This window comes from Hoplias malabaricus, chromosome 1 (genome assembly GCF_029633855.1).
Source record: "Hoplias malabaricus isolate fHopMal1 chromosome 1, fHopMal1.hap1, whole genome shotgun sequence".
Taxonomy (NCBI): domain Eukaryota; kingdom Metazoa; phylum Chordata; class Actinopteri; order Characiformes; family Erythrinidae; genus Hoplias; species Hoplias malabaricus.
The window spans coordinates 6,497,788-6,519,970 of record NC_089800.1 but is presented as its reverse complement, the minus strand read 5'-3'; the positions used below and the strand labels follow the sequence as shown (position 1 = coordinate 6,519,970).

At 43.7% G+C, this 22,183-nt stretch overlaps 1 protein-coding gene across 9 annotated transcripts in view; it reads left to right on the top strand.

Moving 5' to 3' along the window:
- Nucleotides 1–22,183, top strand: part of syngap1b (synaptic Ras GTPase activating protein 1b) — a 138,648-nt gene that overhangs the window by 76,521 nt on the left and 39,944 nt on the right. For all 9 annotated transcript variants that reach the window (XM_066645030.1, XM_066645029.1, XM_066645031.1 and 6 more), the window contains 4 exons: nucleotides 11,008–11,102; nucleotides 13,999–14,120; nucleotides 17,154–17,307; nucleotides 17,636–17,734. In XM_066645030.1, coding sequence (XP_066501127.1) covers nucleotides 11,008–11,102; nucleotides 13,999–14,120; nucleotides 17,154–17,307; nucleotides 17,636–17,734 — 470 coding nt within the window. The remainder of the gene's footprint in view (nucleotides 1–11,007; nucleotides 11,103–13,998; nucleotides 14,121–17,153; nucleotides 17,308–17,635; nucleotides 17,735–22,183) is intronic.

Genomic DNA, 22,183 nt, shown 5'->3' with positions numbered 1-22,183 from the left:
TTGAGCAAAGTATGAATATAGAAATGTAGAATTTATTCCAATTGTTTTGTAATTTCACTGGCAAATTAAAATGATGTGGATGATCAAGAGCCTAATGTTCTGCACCTTCCTTTTGAAAACACAATACCTGTAATATAATCTCCTTAATATAATCAGCAAAGCAAGAGCACTCCATCTCTGCATTCTCTGTCTTTCCTTCTGTCTTTTCTCTCTCTCTCTCACGCTCTCTCTTTCTCTCCCGCCTGCCCGCTCACTCTCTCTCAAAGGGAGTAAGCTGGGAGCCGTTTCCACCCACACACTTGAGCTTCAGCTTGCAGCTTGACATCAGATTTACATTGAGAATGAAAAAGCACACACACTGTCTCTCACACACACACACACACACACTCCCTCCCACTCCTCTGAAACACAAGTACAAATGTGTGCACACAAACACACACGCACACACACACACACACACACACACACATTTGCACTTACTCCTCAACCAGCACTGAGTGCACGTAGATGCACACAATAATCTGATAACTTCCAAAAATCTGATTTGGATAGCTATCTGTTTAACAAGTTTACAAGCACTTCAGTAATCTGATCATGCGAAAAACGAGTCTACATGAGTCACTTGGTAATCCGGTTTATTTTATCCATTGCTTAGCAACTCACAGACTCCTCTCGGCGCAGCACGTGATCTGAGATTCAAATGTCTTGGCGCACATTTCTTATTTAACGTAGAGTATCTTTATGAATCCGTTTGCACAGAACTGTGTAGTTTGTCACCACTTTACCGTTTAGTGTTTACTGTTTCCTGAGAACCTTGCCTTTACTGTTCCATGTGGTGTGCAGTTGTAATAAAATGAAAGAAATCAGAGTAAGGGTAGACATGTGCTGGAAAAGGCTTTACTGAGCTAAGGTCCAGGGTTCCTTATCCAGAAAAGGGTTAAAAATGGCAAATATTACACCATTGTTCCACAAGCGAACACAGTTCTGAGCTCTTAAAAAATATCCATGACCTGCTTTGGCCAAAGCACCACAAGGATTAAAACACCACAGCAGCTTTCTCCTTGTCTATAGAGCCCTGTTCAGGACAGCCACTTTCAGCGCCTGTTCCTTTAAATGATAATGAGCCAGTCGCTGTTCACCCCAACCCCGAGTGCACAGGAGTGAGGAGCAGAAGCTCTGGTTCTTTTTTTATTTTTATTTTTTCTATCATATCTCTCATCTGCGCTCTCACATAAACGTGGGTCGAGTGCTGTGATTGGAGACACTCAGACGAGGAGGCGGGACAGTTGTGAAGTCTTTGCATTCTATGCAAGATGCAGTAAAATATCAGAACAACTCATTTTTACCCCGTGTTTTCTGGCTTGGGCTGCTCACGGAAAACAGACGGGGTTATTTTACTTCACTGTGTGTGGGTTGGTAGAAGCTGCAGATTCCCAAATGAAAGCTCACATGCACTGAACAAGTGTTTTTTTTCATAATATGTCCCTTTTAATATTGGAATAAATCTGATAGTAGTCTTATTATTGGTGTGCAGTCCCTGTATTACCCACTTTAAGGCATTCAATGGCTTCATCTTCCCTCCAACCTTGTTTTGTAGCATTATCCTACTTAGCGCTACGTCCTTTGTGCTAATGAAACGGATATGTCATTGCAGTGGTGGAGCATGTGAAACGGCTTATTTGATAATCACGTCCACCGACATTAGGACGACATGGTGCCACTTCCAGCTGCACTCAGAGATAATGATGTGGCTTTAATGCTCTGGTGTGTGTGTGTTTGTGTGTGTGTGTTTGAGCAGACTTTCGTTAGCTGCCTTTAGCCCCGCTGCGACGTGTTGGCCGCTGGGATGGACGGTAAAAGGTTCGCCTGTCATCCCCATCCGCCTTCTCTCCCTTCCTTCTATTATATGTCTCCGCAAGTCAAATGTAAGGTACCGGGAAACGTTGCCATGGCAACCAAATACAGAGCCTGGATTGATATCAAAAGGGACTGAGTGAGAAATTGAAATAAATGAATGCATTGAGCTCATTTTCCCTCTGCTGTTTTTGACATAATTAAATGGATTATTAAATGGTGGCGTATTGTGGGGACGAAACCTTCGAGTTTGACAGTTCTGTGAGCGGCAATTGTGTGGTTCCAGGTCATCCTAGGGGGTCAATGTCTTCAGTGTATACCTCACTCCGTAACTCTTTAATGTACACTACGTGACCAAAAGTTTGTGAGCACCTGCTCGTCCAATGTACTGATGTTTGATGTTCTGGATCACGAAAGCCACTTCAACTCATCCCAGAGGTACTGAATAGAGCCACATTACTACAGAGAAATCACCGCTTCACAGCTCCATACCTCACCCATTTAGCCTGATTGGCATTGAGCATGGTGACCTGAAGCTACTGTACAAACCAAGTATGAGTAGCGATGTAGTGTTGATGTCAACGTAACAGAAACTTAGATGACATCTGACACCTACTGGAAGAAATATTTATAAAAGATTTATGCAAATCTTTGTCAGTTGTTATGAAGGGCTTATTTAGGTGTGATGTATTCTCATAAACATGTTGTCCATTTCATTCATTCATCCATTATCTGTAACCACTTATCCAATTCAGGGTCACAGTGGGTCCAGAGCCTACCTGGAATCATGGGGCGCAAGGCGGGAATACACCCTGGAGGGGGCGCCAGTCCTTCACAGGGCAACACACACACACACACACACACACACATTCACACCTATGGACACTTTTGAGTCACCAATCCACCTACCAACGTTTGTTTTTTTGGACTGTGGGAGGAAACCGGAGCACCCGGAGGAAACCCACACAGACACAGGAGAACACACCAACTCCTCACAGACAGTCACCCGGAGCGGGAATCGAACCCACAACCTCCAGGCCCCTGGAGCTGTGTGACTGCGACACCTACCTGCTGCACCACCGTGCCGCCCTGTTGTCCATTTCCAATAGCATTTCCTCTTATTAAGGATTCTGGAAGGATAGTGATTCTGATGCTTGTGTTTACAGAAGTCACCTAATTTTCCTATCACCTAATGTTCATATTTAAACAGGTTGCAGCTTGTGACCCACTTGCTACTGAGTTCAGAGCCAGTGTCTTTAATGATGAAGGATCCCATTAATTAAGAGAGATGTGAAAGATTAGGCACCGGCAGGAAGAAACTCAACTGCCACCATTTCACTTCGCAGCGTATTTATCAAAGTCAGTTCCGTTAATGATCAGTGGCACAGTGTCATCATTACTGTGGGGTGTAATGATTCTTTCAGTTTATTATACAATGGATTGGATTTCCCGCCAATAAAAACACTCCAATCCTCTTGAGAGTTCCCCTTAATTGTTCTGAATCGATGTGTAAGTATTGGGTGAATTTGAATAGCATCAGGACTTGATTGTCAGAAACCGACCGTGGCTGATGGACAGCGTAATATAGCTTACACTTTAGTGTCCACTTCAGTGTCCATTAGGAGCAATTTAGTCATCCTAAGTGCAGTGGCATTAAAGGGGCATGAAATCGTATGCTTGTTTAGCTTACCATCACAATATATACAGATTTGTATACAAACTGTAAGCCAGAATGCGCTTAGAAAAGAAGGTTAAAAGCTTGACTGGCTGTTCAGTTACCTGTGAGTTTAATTTTCTTTATGATTCAGCATGGGCGGCACGGTGGCGCAGCAGGTAGTGTCGCAGTCACACAGCTCCAGGGACCTGGGTTCGATTCCCGCTCTGGGTGACTGTCTGTGAGGAGTTGGTGTGTTCTCCCTGTGTCTGCGTGGGTTTCCTCCGGGTGACTGTCTGTAAGGAGTTGGTGTGTTCTCTCTGTGTCTGCGTGGGTTTCCTCCGGGTGACTGTCTGTGAGGAGTGTGGTGTGTTCTCCCTGTGTCCGCGTGGGTTTCCTCCGGGTGCTCCCACAGTCCAAAAACACACGTTGGTAGGTGGATTGGCGACACAAAAGTGTCCGTAGGTGTGAGTGAATGTGTCTGTGTTGCCCTGTGAAGGACTGGCGCCCCCTCCAGGGTGTATTCCTGCCTTGCACCCAATGATTCCAGGTAGGCTCTGGACCCACCGCGACCCTGAACTGGATAAGCACTTACAGATAATGAATGAATGAATGATTCAGCATCAGTAATCCGAGTGCTTAGGCCCCATATACACATTGTCGTGTGGAGTCGCTGAAAATCCATTGTCAGTGGTGTCATGTTTATGCGCAAAACTAAGCTTTTTGAAAATGCAGACATCAAACAGCATGCCTGTTTCTGGCTGGAATTCAAATAGCCCTTCACCCCCTATAGTGAATTAGTACTACACTGTACACTGTACAATGTATGCATTCATATAGCACTAGATTTCAGATTCCCACATAAAAATAAATATAAGTGTCTTATTAGAAATATATTATTCCATGATTTGCATAGTGCACTACATAGGGATTATGGAGTGATTCGGGATTAAACCTCAGTGTTTCTCTGCGTCTCTTTTTAGGAGGTACTATGGCCGCCATGGACGGGGCCTTATAATGATTATGTATTTGCTTAGCTTTCTATTCCTATCCATTGCTGTTCTTTGATCAGTGCAGGTGAATTGCCTATTTATTATTATTTGTAGATGGCAGTAAACAGTAAATCCCATAAGACTCACATGGCTGCTGTATCCTGTTTAACTGTTGCTATATATAACAACAGACATTTTGTTTTATTGTATTTGGCAGAATATTCAAAGCGACTCTGAGTTTAATCCCACTACAGTTGTAGGCTAAGACCATGTTGAGTCTTGAGTTTTCTGAGAATTCAGTCACAAGCATCATATCAAAAGACACTGTAGCTCGAATCAGACCTGCGGGATGCTCTAGGCAGCACTTTAGATAACAATTGGACCGTGTGAACCTTATTTTGACTCTGACCACTACAAGAACACCTGTGTTTAGTCCACATGCTCAAAGCTTGTAATGAAGTTCAGTGAATTCAGTGACTGATTGGAAATTTATTTGCATATTATGCTCTCAGGTGTCAGTATTGAATAAGACCAGTGTTATAATAATGATAGAGGAATGATGTTCTGCAGCGAGAGTGGATTCAGGCCCAGCAGGCTTTGAGTCACCGTGCTCTGTTTCCATAGTCTGCCTTTCAGCAAACCCAGTGCCATCATTCTGGCCATAAAGGTCTCAGGCAGTTCTCTCAGGTGGCGCTGAGCACACAGAGAGTGAGCTTCCAGCGCTGCAGCCACACTGTGTCATAAGCTCATCTAAGCAGGTCATCAATCAGCTAAGCCCGAGGACTGAGCTAGCTGAAGCCCACTTTAACACCCAATTTGGAGAGCGCAGCAATGATGCTACTCCACCAGAATGGATTCAGTTTCTGTGCAGATGGGTTTTGATCCATAGTGTCTTTGCTATCAGTCCAGCATGTCTGCAGTCTTTGCAGCAGCTCGTGCAATTTGGGTGGAGAGCTCATTAGCTCTACTCTTTACCATTAGACATGTTTGTAGCGGTGTGTATAGTATCGCCTACATCTTCAACATGAGTAAAAACTGGATAGGATCATCTAGATTACAACATGTACATCATTAGAAATGATACTGAATGTTCACACAAAATCAGACCTAACTTCATGCATCCAACACCTCCAGGAGGTTTCGGTTTATGGCCCTGATCCACATACTGCAGCTCAGTTCCAGACAAATTGTTCATTTTTGCTGTGTATTTGCAGCAGTTCTGTGTAATTCAGGGCAATAACGTGCAGAAAACAGTGTCATTCTCCTCCTTCACTTGTGACTTTTTAGGCTGGTGATCTACTACGTCAGCCGATGAAAGATGAAGCACAAAGCACTTCTGATGCCTAACGCTGCACAAGGCTGATGACACCCAGTGTAAGCCGGTAGGTGAACGACAGGGATAAGCAGTCAGGCAGCAGACAAGCAGTAAGGACTTAGGAAGGATCTATTGCAGAGCGCTTGCTGGGAGACTGCTATACCTGAGCAGACTCTTCTGGAAAGAGGAAAAGAACTCATTAAGTCCAGAAACAGGAACCAGAAACTGTCCGAATGGGCATTTCATTTGGCATCCCCCAAGAGAATATAAAATGTTGAGTGAAAGTCATTTTTTTTAAATTTTATATCTCTGACTGAATGATGGGCCGGTGAGGGTTCACTGCTTACCTGTACAACCTCCTCGCTTTGTTTGCTGGTCGTGTTCAAGGCTCTTGCACACATGCTAATTTTGACAAGAGCTGAGTAGGGAGCATGAACGTTGCTGATGTTGAATTCCAGTTTTTCATTCCATCTTAAATGGTGCAGAGGTTCCGTTCTGGTGCTTCAGGCTGCGCCTCGGACGGTGGTGCGGTAAATCTGAATAAGAAGCTGGCAAATCGGATACCAAATTCAAACTCAGAAAGAATGAAACCTTCAACCTGCAAACTGTAGCCGAAGGAGGTTAATGTAGCTGAAGTTCAGCACAACAACTCTTGTGATAACATCAACTTGTCTGGTATGTTTTTTGATCAGATGTTTGCGTAATATAATTATGTGAAACTAAATACAATTCTGGGTGGCATGGTGGTGCGTTAGGGTCCTGGGATTGTAGGTTCAATCCCTGCTGCAAGTCATTGTCTGAGGAGCTTTGTGTGTTTTCCCAGTGTCCGTGTGGGTTTCCTCCAAACTGATTTGCGTCTTATTCTGGGGTTTAGTCTTCAGCCGCTGTGTGTCTAATGCTGATTCACCATGTGTTAACCTGCAGTAAAACCAGTAGCCTTGAGTGAGTGTCTTTGTTAAACATATTCCGGTTTGACACATTGTCGGCTTGCTTGACTGCATGGCTGTATCACTCGCTCCTACACGGCGAAATACAAAAAGGTTTGGTTTTTGAGGTGGGCTGTTCTGTTTGAGGTGGAGAACAGAGGGAAAGAGAACTGCTAACAAAGGGAGTGAAAAAATGTAGAGAGGCTTGTGTGAGAATGGAAACGTGGAAAGAAAAGAAAAGACCAGCTCACATTAAAACGCGAGAGGTGTAGAGAGAGAGAGAGAGAGAGAGAGAGGGAGAGACAGAGAAGAGGCTGTAGAGGAGAGATGGATAAATACACTATTTGAATTATGTAAAAGAGGTGCGTGGGTGAAAATGAACAAACTGTATGTGTGTGTGAGAGAGGCAGAGGGTGGCAGAGAGAGTCAGAAACAGAGAGAGAGGGAGAGTGGGGTGAAGAGAGAGAGAGAGAGGAGGAAAAATATGTAGAGGAAGAGTGCAAGAGAGAGAAAGAGAGTGATAGCTGGAGAGACAGTGTGTATTTACAGGCTGATTTATGTAAGGGTTTGCATTGATCTGCCAGTGGAAAAGAATGGAGAAGGAAAAGCACAGCGCCGGTGGGCTGAGTCTCTTCGCTCATGCTTCAGCCCGGTGGAAGAGTCAGCTTGCTGCTGGAGCTCACCCAACCCCTGACGCCTCTGCATTCATTACACTGCCCATTCATTTGTTTCTGTTGCTCCAGACCTAATGCTTTTAATGCATGCTCCTGAGCAACAAGCAGATCTCGGTATTCACATCCATCATGTATAGGGAACACAGCATACAGCTACGCCTCTGCAAGCAGACACAGGCTCAAGGACACCGGTCAGCAAGAGGTTTGTTTGCCAGCGAGGCCTCTGGTGACTGCGGTCAGGCTGCTTGTTCCTTATTAGGATTCAAAGGGTCAGCATGTTTGGTTCTTGTAGCTCCTATCATGTGCATATTCACACTATTTAAAGAGCAGTTCTGCAAAGAAGTAAAATTCACTCATTCTGTTCAGCTGGTTAGTTTTGCAAGAAGAGTATAACTGCAGAAGAAGAGGCGGCAGTTTCAGGACCCTATGTTTTTGCGACGCTGCCACCTAGCGACGTGAATGTAAGAACAGGGAAAAGATGGATGACACTGAACACAAAAAGTCCACAAATAGTTGTCTAGTCAAAATTACACGCAAGACATTGCCGAAAGACAAAGAGCAACGTTATAATCATACCCCGACTAGAAGAAATGCAAGACAAAGAAAGGCAAATGCATGGTGGAATGTACCAAATAAGGCACATAAGGTGGCATTCCACAGACTGAAGATGGTTCAGAGATCTGAGAGGCTTCAACGGAGTAAGAGGAGCAGAAGCCGAGCTTGACAGATGGGAGTAGGTTCAGCAGGTGTATCAGTGGAGGCAGAAATAGAAGCTGACACTCCAGCAACACAAGTGACTTGTGGTAGGATAGGAGGCAAGTCACATTCAGAGTCATCACGCAAACCAGGATAGAATCTCTTTACAGGACATTATAGATGTGGGCAGGGCTGACACCACTCCTCCAAAAGCGGTGGGGCAAAATTGAAAGGGTGGTCTTTTTAAGGATCATGACTTAAAGGCGACCTTCACAAGTTCAATCAAAAAACACTTTTTGATTTTGATATTGACAAAATTCTGAGGCTGTTTCCTCACCTTTGGCTAGCTCTACGGTCTAATTTTGAGCTCGAAACTGGTGTAAGGTGTTTACGAAGCCTCTGTGTCTAGGCTTTCTCGGTCTCTGAAAAGCACTAGCCAAGATAAGTGGGTAATATTGACTTATTTTTGTTGTTTCAGATTATTTAAGGTGGTATGTCTCCAAACTCTGGAGACAGCTATCCGCATTACCGAAAGTTCCCTAAACTCGAGTTACAAACAGGTTTCTGTGGTAATTCAAACAGTGAATGCAAATTCACAGACAAGTTTAACTTTTGCCACGTACATACAACATCATTTTTTTTCCATCCAACACACTGTTCCACCTTAAAAGACACTGAGCTTCTGAACATAAACAAACCAGAGATTCCCCAAAATCTCAGACGTCCACTGTACCACTGTAATATTTAGCGAAGCAGACTTGGGATTGGAAGTTTGCCGTGTCAATCCGATGACCGGAAGGAAAAATGTGGCGGTTGGAGTGAATGAACAGCACTGTCTCCTCCCTCAACATCCCTGGCTCAATTGCCCTTGAGGAAAAAAACCTAACCCCAAATGATTTCTGGCTGTCAAATTGCATGAACTGGTCATCCTTGTGGGGACCACAGCTAAATGGGTTAAAGCAACACTAGGTAAGATTTGGTATTTTTGTCACTGGGCTCCCCCTACAGTTGCAGAGTGTAACTCAATTTTGCAGCAATTTAAGGGAGAAATGTGGGGGGATGGGATTTGTTTCCTGCCCCCCTCCAGACGTTACATAATGTAGTTTCTTTAGTGCAGAGTCCAGAGTAACAATGACAGAGGCTCTAATCTGCCTATTACAGCTTAATGAATCATCACAGTGATTTTGAAGCTGTAAGTTTAAGATAGCAATATTACTTACTGTTGCTTTAAATCACAAGGAAACATTTGGTTGCACATTGTACAATGACAATTAAAGGATGTTTATCATGTTACCTTTTCTTTCTCAGACTGTCAAAATACAACAGGACCACTTTCTTTTGGACCCACTGGTTAAAAACGTAACTAAGAAAAACAAAGCAACATGTAGCTTAGTTCACAAATGTTATGTAATGACATTCACAGAAAGCATTTTCGTGAAGTGTCAGGGCTTGTTTGCCCGGCACACACTGTGCTGCTCTTTTGTAGTAGGTACTTGTTTTGGTGACGAATACTAGAGGTCCATCAGAATGGAAAAGTCTAGGCTTATGGCACAAGTAACTCAAAAGCTGGCACCTAAAGGGACTTGGGATCAAGTCACAGAGACCTTTGCCATGGGGATCTCAGCAGAGACCTCAGGAGCAACCACTAGAGAAGCAGTGTCTCAGAGTTCCGTATGAGCATTTTTCTTTGAGGAATGATATTAGCCCATTCCTCAGACACCATAAATGCTACCTTAATGTTCTCAAAAGGAGTCATTCTCATAGTTCCGTGACAGCAACTGCATTGTGAAGGGCATGACCAGCACCAGTGTACATCTTGAGAGAGTCATTTTAAAAGGATGTTTAGCTTTATCTATATGAACTAGTACCAACATGCTGCATCTAGGCTAGGGGTGGACAACCTATAAGACAGAAACACCTGGAAAAACCTATGTATGTTTAATAATATGCATGCAAACAACTACCAATACTACAGCCACCATAGTCTCGCATGGCCAGATTCTCCTTTCTAGAGAAAGGAAAGGCAAGGATAGGAAAGGAAATTTGACTGACACACGAAAGGACCAATCACAAGTCTGCTAATTCGGCATGACATGTAGAAGGAGGCAGATAGGCAGTCAGAATGCAGCTGGCCAATTCCCGACAGTGTGCTCACTAAAAGAGAGATCACTCTCCGTCAACTTGTGGGCGGAGCATCTCCAGTCGAGACTGCAGCCACGGTAACTTCTTATGACAGTCGCAAACTGAGACTGAGTCGACTACGAGAATTTCAGTTTCAGATGCTCAGTGAATCAGATCTTTGGGAGTCGACTCCACTGTTGCTTTTTACTTTGACTGTATTCTGCTGCTCTCACTGTGAATACTTGGCTGTATCTGCCCCATGATGTATGACTGAAGAAGCAAGAGTGTTTTTAAGATGAGAGTGTCGACACATGCCATTTTAAAGCAACACCTCCCCACACTCCTAAAGGACATCCCTTATGCTTCCCCATAATTCTGTGACACAGCGGCAGGCACTGCGGAGACATCATTTTGCTGTGTGCTTGTAGAGCTGTCCTGCTGGAAAACAACAGAGAGGGCAGCGGGAAATTTGTGAAAGCTAACACTGTTTAGGTGTAGCTTTAGGTGTAGTTTCTCATATTCTATTTTCCCTTTTCAAAATGAAGATCAAATGGCCCAAAGGGACATTGACACAACAGCTATGTACAGGAAAGGACCACCCCTGATTGTTGCTGCTGATATGAAACTTGGGATATTTGCTGCAAGGAATGTGTTCACGATTTGGCCCCCTTCTTCCTCTCTCTCTCTCTCTCTCTCTCTCTCTCTCTCTCTCTCTCTCTCTCCTGACTTCTTCTCTTTTGCTCTCTATCTCTCCCCCTTTCTCTCTCTTCCCCAGACCACGCCCGTCTCAGGAGGAAGAGCATTGCCACCGGCCGGCAGCCCAGCATGGAGACCCCTCCCATTGCCCCCCCTCAACCCTTCCGACAGTCCGTGAGTACCCCTCCTCCGTCCCGTCCTCGCTCACTCCCCCCATCCCTCTCTCTCTCCCTCCCTCACTCCAGTTCCCCGCCTGCCCCCCGGCGAGTCTGCCGAAAGATGGCGGGCACCCCACCCCTCTCTCTCCCCCTCTCTCTCCCTCCTTCCCTCTCTCCTTCCACCATAACCCCTCTTCCCTGGTCCTCCAACCCCAAAAGAAGCCTCACCACTCTGCCGCTTCCTCTTTCTCTACCTCTGTCCCCGACTTTCTCGCTAACTCTTCCTCCCTCGCTCCCCCCCTCCTCTACCATTCGTCCAGGGGACTGGAAGGTTGCGCCTCTGCCCTCAGTCGAGGTATGTGATCCTGAATCGAGGCCTGGGTGAAGAAATAATAAAGCGTTATATAAATCGTATATCAATAATTATTAAGCCTCAATCAGGCACAAGGTGATGTTCGTGATATGAACGGAGTTAATAGTGGGAGTGTGTGTCTTTTATTTGCTGGATATGGGTGAAGAAGACTTCTACCCATTCACTAGCTACAGCACAAACCAGACGTAACCTTAAAGGCGCAATCTGTGATAATGACAGCTAGTGTGTAAAATGGTTACCGCATTCCAAATTCAAAACACCGAAGACAATTTTCTGCATCCTTCCACTTCTCCCCAGATACGAAGCTCATGTGGGTTGCCAGGTTGAGGACCTGGAACCTACACAAATGTGCGCAAGATGAGTTCAAGAACTTTGAACATTCATAGCCAAAATATTCCTTAATCAGTGTATTTACGCAGATTTTTACTAAAATATCTACCTACTTTAGCGAAAGGTAAAAAAGTAACGAGCTACAATTTTTCCTGCATTTACCAGCTTCGTATTTGACTTTCCATTTCCACCTCGCTAGACGAAGCTGCTGTTTTCCCTTCCACCTTAAAAGCCATTTTAGTTCCATCTTAAATAGGTCATTTTACAAGTCTAATGTTAGCGTTATTCACCAGCTTCTTATTTGAATTTTCCATTCGACCTAGAAATTATTTGCTGACCTCTTCAGGACAAATTTGGCCAACTTGAGGTCTGTCTTACAGCCCTGCTGAGCTCTAAGCTGCCTCCATCCTTCAAATGCTTCATCAGTATTTCCTCTAGTTTTACTCTGTCTGGAGTGTTGTGGAGAATTTTTTTAGAAGGATGCTGAGGCTTTTTAAGTCTGGTAAAATCTGTAGGTATCTCTGTTCATTCGCTCGCTCATATGGTCTGCAGCATGATGTTTATTGTGTTTCATACCTGGCAACCTGAGGTGTGGAAGCTGTACTGGGGATTGCTCAGTGGTCAGGATCTCAAGCCAAAACACAAACAGAGTTCCGCTCCAGAACAGACTCTTCTCAGAGAGAACGCCGGTGCTTCAACGTAACGTATTTCCTCAATCTCTGATGACACATCCTGGTCCTTTTATGATCAATATATTACAGATTGCTCCTTTAATTACGATAAGAAAGAAGCGACAACACTTTTTGCATTTGTGGCACTGACGAAAGACAACAGCAAACAATGTCTGCTCTGATTACAGTATTGAAGAGTATTTGAAAATACATTTAGATAAAAGTTTATCCCATGTCTACCTGGAAGTGCAAGGAGCCATGTGGCGCTGGCCGTCCCAGACTCCAGCTTTAGAGAAAATGCCTGCGTGTGGCTCTGAGGTGCCAGACAAACACTCTTACTCACCCAGGAAACTAGCATGTTCACCAGAGCCAAAACCTTAGTCAGTCTTTCAAACGTGATGTGTTGCTTTATCACGCTGGCCGGACTTGTGTGTTAGCAGTTTGATCTCCGGACTCTGGAATCATTCTCCACTTTTTTATTAATGATTTAATAATTGTGTGGTTATGGCTGTGTGTGTTTTTTTCCCAAGGCAGTGCCTTATATGTCAGGTACAAGCAGAGCACAATAGCGTTATCTGAAATGAAGGCTACCAATAGAGAGTGTGTCCCTTTGCTGCATTAACACTCTGTGCACTTCGTAATATTAGTTGTTGGATTTGATGGCATTCAGACACAAAGAGCATTAGCAAGGTCAGATACTGATGGTGGATAATTACTTCTGGATCACAAAGGCCACTCCATATGACCCCAAAATATTGTATTGAACTCCAGCACTCTGGATAATGTGGTTCCAGTGCTTTAAAGCTGAGAGTGTGTGCAGGGGCCTTGTGCATGTCATGCTTTTTTTTAAGAGAGAATGTACAGGCTGTGTGTACATTGCTGAACATTTCTGCCCACAATAGGCGCACCTTGAAGCAGCTGGGACATGTATTAAGGATTTAAACTAATACATGGAGACAGGCTTTACTCAGCACTGTGAAGTCCTGTTTGAACCTTCTGAGCCACATTTTTTTAAAATGTAGACAAGGAATTAAATATATTAAGTGAATACGCTAAGTCATGGTGTGAAGACAGTAGGCATTGCATGATGTCACACAGAAAACTGAGCTGCTCTATTCCAGGGGAAGATATTTAGGGCATCTAAAGGAAGGTTTGATTTTTCTGAATTGAAATCGGGCCAGTGAGATCCTGAGATCTGAGGTCTTTTACAACCGTTTGATGCTGAAATAGTTATTTTTGTATCTAACATAGTTCTGAGTGAGATTATTTCTGGAACAACACCCCCCACTATAGGTTATCCAGGGATAGTGCAGGAGTATGTGAACGTTATGTCATACGCTGTAGGGTACAGTAGGAATACACTGATAATCAGATGTATAAAATATAATAAAGTTATAGATTACGTAGCTTCTGCAGAAGAATATAAAAACACCCTTTTTTGTGAAAGCATGGTTTGGAGTTTCCAGATTCCCTCAGACTGATTTGTTGTGTGTTATTCTCAGGTGTGCTTATGTTGTATTGTTGTGTTCCCGCTCTAGAGTTTCCTCAGTAGAAGACTAAAGGGGTCCATAAAGCGTGCGAAGAGCCAGCCCAAGCTGGACCGCACAAGCAGCTTCCGCCACATGATCCTCCCACGTTTTCGCAGCGCTGACCAAGACAGGTACCTTCTTTTCCTTTCAGTTCCGTGCTGCTTGTGTTCAGCTTCTTCCACAGGGGCACTAGTCCAGCGTAGTTCTGTGTTGCCCTTGTTCAAGCACAAGCGATTCAGCTCTTCAGTGCATTTCATGATACCCACCTAATCGGACCTGAGAATGACCTTGTACCAGGGTGAGTCCATGTTGCAGATGGCCAGCATGATTCTGATTTAGCGAAACTCAATCTGGAAAGTCATTATAGCATCTCATCAGTGGAGCTTGTCAGTCTCGAACTTTCTTTGGCCAGGTGCTGCAGTCCTTCTGTCATGACTTATTCATTCTTTCATTTACCCTCAGCGCGGAGCAAATTTCACCCTTGGCCGCTCTGAGCATTTGTGTAAAAAAGCAGGTCAAGGATTTTCCAAATGTGCTGTGCTGTTTGGCCACAGGGTCTGAGCTTTGAGGCTTCAGAACAAAGATAAATCAGGTGCCACAGCGTTAAGATAAGCCTCCACACACTGGACACCAGTGTGGCTTATTGTAGGTCATGGATGGGTTTCTTTACTTGGGGCAGCAGTTCACTTCTGTGGGATTATTTGTAGATAGATGGCATTAATTATAAAAGTTCATTCATTCATTCATCATCTGTAATCACTTATCCAGTTCAGGGTCGAGGTGGGTCCAGAGCCTAGGGGTGGGTGATATGGCCCTGAAATAATATCACAATATTTCAGGGTATTTAGGGTCGCGGTGGGTCCAGAGCCTACCTGGAATCATTGGGCGCAAGGTGAGAATACACCCTGGAGGGGGCGCCAGTCCCTCACAGGGCTATTTAATACACATATTATACCTAAATACATATTTAATATATATTAATCATATTAAAGGCTTCTTTCCGTAATACCATGGTTTATTGTACATCTGATATTTTATAACCAAACCACCTCCACAAGCCACTCCACATTTAGCCACTTTCCACCATACTTCACTGTGGTTAACTGACTCATGTAAAGAATGTATGCCGTATTATTGGTAACTGCATGACATCATTACGTAAACAAGTCAGATAATATCAATTCACTAATATCACAATGTTGATTTTTTTTATTGTATTACAAATTATTCGATATTTTTGGGAATGATAAGATTTGGCACAGCCCTACCAGAGACATTGGGCGCAAGGCAGGAGCACACCCTGGAGGGGGCGCCAGTCCTTCACAGGGCGACACACACATTCACTCACACCATCTTTAAAACCACAGTTAAAATATAATGAGAATTTATGAAAATACATTTTCATTTTTCCTTTCACTGTATAACAACAGATATTAATTGTTAATCATTTACCTGCATTTTACTTTCTATTTGTTGTTGAAATTGCTGTGATACGCTACCAGTTGTTTAGAATCACTTACTATCACTCTACAGCATAAAATCAGGGTTTATTGACTTTACTTTGTGCAAGGAATTTGTCTGGGGTTATACAGTAGCTCACAGTGCACACAGTTCACAGTTCCTACCCCTTTTTTAAAAGTTACATAGTGCGGTTCCTGCAGTTCTGAGCTCAGAGTGGCAATGACAGAAGCTATATTCTCCCTATTACAGCACAGTAAAACATCACAACAATTTAGCAGCTGTAATTTAAAGTAAAAATATTACATAGGGTTCCTTTAAAATTTTCTGTGAACATGTTTTGAACACAATGTGCATTCATGTATTTTAATTTAGTAATTCATTTACATTATTTTGTTACATTTTCTGCCATATTGACATAGGATTAATGCTGGAAAAGTTTTAGATTATTTTTTTCAGACATACTTCATTATAATACCAGAGCCCTGTGGTCCTATGTTTGATGATTTCCAAAATCTCCATACACTTAAATAATTGAACAGTGGCTGGGTCAGCACAGTGGGTAACACCACTTCCCTCCACATGCCAGAATGGGGTTTGACTCTCAGCATGGGCTAGACTCCTAACAGTACATTAGACATCCTCTGTAACTGTTATAGCTCTCTATAAGAGTCAGAAATGTAAATGTGGGGGGCTTGTATTTGATGAGGTGCACCTAGTGGTTCGGTTCACCTGTCAGCCTTGGTCTTGTTTCTCTCTCTCTCTCTCTCTCTCTCTCTCTCTCTCTCTCTCTCTGTCTCTCTCCCTCTCTCTGTCTCTTTCTATCTCTCCCACACTCTGTGCCCGCCCTGTTCTTGGATCCCACAGCTTACATAACTCCTTGATTTCCTTTGAGAGTTTCTTTCTCTCTCTCTCCCTCTCTCTCTCTCACTCTCTCTCTCTCTCTGTCCTTTTCTTTCATTCTGTCTCTCACTATATTCCCCCACCTCTCTTTCATTTTTTTTTTGTTCTGACTCATTCCTTTGGGTGTATTTTTATACCTCTCTCTCTCTCTCTCTCTCTCTCTCCCCACTGTATGTATTTAACGCCCTGATGCACATTTTATTGCTGAATGTATACAGTAACAGTGACACTAAGAGGATACAGAAGAGACAGCTCCGGCTCTTGCGGGGATCTGAGGATTTTCAGACCTTCTCTCATTTCTACATGCTTAATCTATCACTCTTCTGCTTGAACCTCATCATCCTTCGCTCCGGGTCTGTCAAGGCGTTGTTGCAATGTGCAGCCGAGTGTGTGGTTGTGTTTTAGAAGGTGAAGCAGGTGTAGCTAGGTCTGTATATGTTGCTTTTTTTACAGATATTTCTCAGTGAAAACCTGTGATAATGTTGTCGTCTGCTTGCTCTGCTCTCGATTTGAATTCCATTCAAAAGCAATTTAATTTTTCACTCAAAACCTGAATCCCAAAATGTCCAATTACCTGTGACGGTGCTTTGTGAGCAGCTGCTGATAGTTTTAAAAGGTAAGGACTAAAAAACTTTTCTTCTGAAGTTTTCCAGTGGCATGTGCTGCTGTGTAGATATCTGATGAGATTGGGATGTTGGATGAAGAAAAATCTGGACTTTCAGCCAATTATATCTTCTTGTGATGTGGCAGCGAAGCGCTGCTGGGACTCATGCTCCACCATGTCTTCTGCTCTCTCCTCACAGGACCCGTCTGATGCAGAGCTTCAAAGAGTCCCACTCCCATGAATCCTTGCTGTCTCCCAGTAGCGCAGCTGAGGCGCTGGACCTCACGCTGGACGAGGACGCCATCATCAAACCTGTTCACTCCAGTATCCTAGGGCAGGAGTACTGCTTTGAGGTGAGGTTCCATTATCATGGCCTTGACCTGTTGCTTTGTGAGAGCCAAACAGTTTCCTGTTCGTAAAAAATTTTCTGAATCTCTGGGCAGTAATTTCATTGCAGTGGGTATACTTTTAGTATACTGTGGGTATATTTTAAAGCTCTGAAGCAAGCATTGAGCAGAGTTGTTTTTTTTTTTTTTGCAAATATAATTTTGAATGTTTGAAAGGCATACATTTAGTAAACAATGAAAGAACATTAAAAGCAGGTTTCCCCAAATTGTGATAATTGCCTATGTTATTTTTCTACTACATCATTTAATTTAATGTCATGATCATGTTCCTCAGGTAACGACTGCTTCAGGGACAAAGTGCTTTGCCTGCCGGTCGGCTGCAGAAAGAGACAAATGGATCGAGAACCTACAGAGAGCCGTCAAGCCCAACAAAGTAAGTATGAAGAGGCACAGGCGGTATCTAGGGGTGTAATTATTCACAAAATCAATACGTTAGATTTGTAATGAATGGTTTTGAACTACATGGCAGCTACCAGAAGTGCAGTAGAAGTACAGTAGTACCTGATGATGCTGTATTGCCTTTTTGAAGGCCTCTGATGGACAGAACATGGGCAGAAATTATGCACTAAGTGGCCTTCCTTTCATCCACAGTGGAGCTTCTGTAGCACATGATCACATAGCTGGTCAGTACCTTCGCAGTGATGCAGCGGTAAAAGTGTGTGAGGATCTGGAGATGGTCTTTGTTTAGTCTCCAAAGGACATGAAGATGCTGCTGCACCTATTTAAAGAGTTACAGTTGTTGTACATCCACGAAAGAGTGTGTAAAGACTTTGGTCTTTTGGTAGCTCAAATTCAACTCTTTAGCCTTCTTCTGTGTTCTGAGATGCCAGGTGCTAGAACTACTTCTTGTAGGCAATACATTGTCCTCGATGTGACCAACCACTGTGGTGTAGTCCGCAAACTAGATAACGATGATAGATCGAGGCAAAAGCATACAATCTTCAGTAAACAGACAGTACACAGACCTGTAACACACCAGTACTCAATGTGAGGCTGAAGGACACATGGAGGTGCTGACTCACTGACCTTGGTGACAAGCCTGGATTGGATTACAGTGGTGAGAATACAAGGAGCAGCTTTGAGTTACAGGTGTTATTGTTCTTGTTATCCAGGTGGGTGAGGGTAGAATGTTTTCACACATTTGATGAGCAGTTAAAATGAAAAGTGGTCAAATGGTCACTGGGGACAGAGACGGCCTTGTATGCCTCTGCTATGTTTATGTAAAAATGAGGTAATATCTCCTCCTCTAGTGGGGCAGGAGACATTTTGGTGAAACCTTGGAAGCCTAAATCACAAACTTGATTGATTAAAGTCTCCTGCAACAATAAAAACTCCATCTTGGTGCACCATTAGTTGCTAGCTGATTGCTGCACTCAGCTAACTCATAGCTAACGTGACATTAGCATCAGGGGGATATAGTGGGCTGCAGGGACAATAAAACCTGAGAACTCTGGGAGTAAATAAAAGAGTCTGCTCTTAATCAGACAGAGTGGAGTTCCAGTGGAATCCGTACACTTTTGTTTAAGTATATGCACAGACCTCACACCTTGCACTTACTAGAGTCATCTGCCAACCTGTCCTCTGTGAACATGCTGAGACCGTCCATCTTCACAACCCTGTTGGGGAAGTTGCTGTTTAGCTACATCTTGGTCAGAATCATAGTATTACACCCCATTATCCTTATTTGTTTTGTACTTCAGAACATCTCATCCATTTTGTTCACCAAAGACCAACAATTGTCAAGGCAAATGCTTGGAACTGGTTACTGTGGGTTTAGCCTTAGATTAGCCTGTAGTCTGCCTCATTTTTACCGCCTTTGTTTATGATCTCTGCACTAGCACTGGCTCCACTCAGCTGGGGAAGCTGTTTCAGCAGTCCACACATTTCTGGAGATTTCCAGAAGGAGTCGCAGATCCTTATAAAAAACAAAGTACAGCTGATATCAAGCAAAGTTTATCAGCTATAAAATGTTCGCAGTTGGGAATAAATAAACTGAGAACTAGTAGGTTAATAACTGCCTTAAAATGGAATCTGAAGAGGCGTTGATAACCATTGAAGTGCCATCTTTGGCGTTATTGAACTTCATTTTGACTCTCTAGCTACATGCTAACATTACCCCAAGCTAAGAAACTTGTCATATGCTAATACGCTAGTTGCATTGTTATTTCTCAGTTTTCTCCCTAATTTAGTTGCCAGCAATTCCACATGTTATGTAAGACCCCTCAGTCACACCTAATGCCACCACACTCTGAGGGTAACAAGCACTTGCTTCCTCCTAGACATCTGTAGCCTACTTGGTCTTCTTTTCACACTGCTGCTAATAGTGACACAGGACAGCTCAACACACTTGGAGGAGACCAATAACTGTCCAGATATGCTATGCCAGCTAACAGACATCTCTTCTGCCTAGCATTTCCTTTGTAATAAAGAGAGAAGGAGGGTCATACCCACCCAGAGAGCGAGGTCAGTGTGCTCTCTTGGACTCCCGACCTTAGATGAAAATGACCCGAGATCAAACCACAGATCTCTCAATGATGGGGTCAACGTTTGGATCAAGTTACATACATCTTTATTCAGTGTGATATTTCTATAGCATTGTATTGTTACATCTCACATTACATCTTCCTATGACTACACCAGTCTTCATCAGTAGTGAAAATCCCTGGACGTAGATAGCCATTGTAGATGTAGTTTTAACCACAACGCCTCCCGCCTTTTTCACAAGCATGTAATTGTCTGGACCAGATGCTGCACAGTTACATAAACATGGACAATATGTTTAGATGCAGGTTGAAGCTAAAGAATATAAGATACTAGACCTCCAGGAGGAAGGTTGGCAACCACTGGCCTGCATCAATTGCAGTAGATACTTCTCTTTATTTCTTCATCCCTCCCTGTGGTGATTTTATCACATCAGCATAAAACAGCTTCCATCTGCTGCTCAGTCATTAGAAACGAAACAGAGACGAACCATCTTTGGCAGTTTGTTTTAACGCTCTCACCTGTTAGCTAAATTCCCTGTTTTAATTCTTCCATCTGGGCTCCATCATGTCCCCAAAGTTGTAAAGGGATTTTTAGTACGCTAGAACTTTTTTCCTCTCTTCTGTTTTCGTCTATGCTGGAAGTTATCTGAGAGGTTGCATAGTTCAGAAGTCACACAGTTCTCTCCATTGTCTCTTATTAAAAGTGAATGAATGTTTTTAGAAGGAAGTGGTTGTTAGAGGCTGTAGAACTCCAGTGCGCTTTGACTCCAGATGCTCAGGCAGCAGGAATCCGACTGAATTATGATGTGAGGAGGATGTGACATGAGCTTCCCGAACGCATCAGCGCTCTCAGGGTTTATCTTAGCAGACGCATTGTCAGGAGAAGATAAGAGGACACAGCAAGGGCACTCATTAGCCTTGGGTGTGCGCTGATTAATTTACTTTACTCACAGAAGCTTGAGGGACAGCCACAGGGCTGCAGATGTGTGCAGATATTTCAGTTAGCTTCCGTATTTGAGAACGGTAGCATTGATTAAAACTATGAGATAACACTTTACAATAAATTTTATAACAAATATTTATATCTAAATTTATTTAGCCAATCACAGTAAACAATAATGGTCTCTGCATTTTTTCCCAATAATTACATTTTGCCATCCATGCTCACTTGATAAAATTGATTCAATTTGTTAGGAACTATCAGTAGAAACAGTAAAAAATATATATATAATTAATTCCTTCATCTTCTGTAACATCTTCATCCACATCAGGGTCCTGGTGGTCAGGGCAGAGTGCCAGTCCATCTCGGGAGATCACACACTTGTCCAATCATTCACACCTGTGAACAGTTTCACACACTCACCCTGTCCCTCACACACTCAAAGCTGTGGACACATTCACACAGACAATCTGCCTACCATTGTCTGATTTTGGATTGTGGGAGGAAAGAGTTCAGAGCTCAGTTCAAAGTTTTTTGTTCCTTATCCACTGACTCAAGGAGCATTTAAACCTCTTCAAAAAGCATAACTTTACGAGCTGCCGTTGTGATTCGGATTCAAAATAAATGTGATCTCTGCCGTAGCTGGAGATTTTACCGATGGCTAGTTTTTGCTGGACGTCGGCATCTTGTTCATTCATTCATTCATTATCTGTAACCGCTTATCCAGTTCAGGGTCACGGTGGGTCCAGAGCCTACCTGGAATCCATCCATCCATCCATTATCTGTAACCGCTTATCCAAATTAGGGTCGCGGGGGGTCCAGAGCCTACCTGGAATCATTGGGCACAAGGCGGGAATACACCCTGGAGGGGGCGCCAGTCCTTCACAGGGCAACACAGACACACACACACATTCACACACTGACATCTACAGACACTTTTGAGTCGCTAATCCCCCTGCAACATGTGTTTTTGGACTGTGGGAGGAAACCGGAGCACCCGGAGGAAACCCACACGGACAACACACCAACTCCTCACAGACAGTCACCCGGAGGAAACCCACGCGGACACAGGGAGAACACACCAACTCCTCACAGACAGTCACCCGGAGGAAACCCACGCTGACACAGGGAGAACACACCAACTCCTCACAGACAGTCACCCGGAGCGGGAGTCGAACCCACAACCTCCAGGCCCCTGGAGCTGTGCGACTGCGACACCTACCTGCTGCGCCACCGTGCCACCCGTCGGCATCTCGTTATTATTGATAATTCTCTGAACAGCACTCTGCAATGTTTGCGCGTCATGGTTTACTCCCTACTCTGCTTTCTTGGAACCATGAGCGAGCAGATACTAAAAAAAGCACACAGTTCCAGGTACCAGGCATCAAATCTGCCTAAT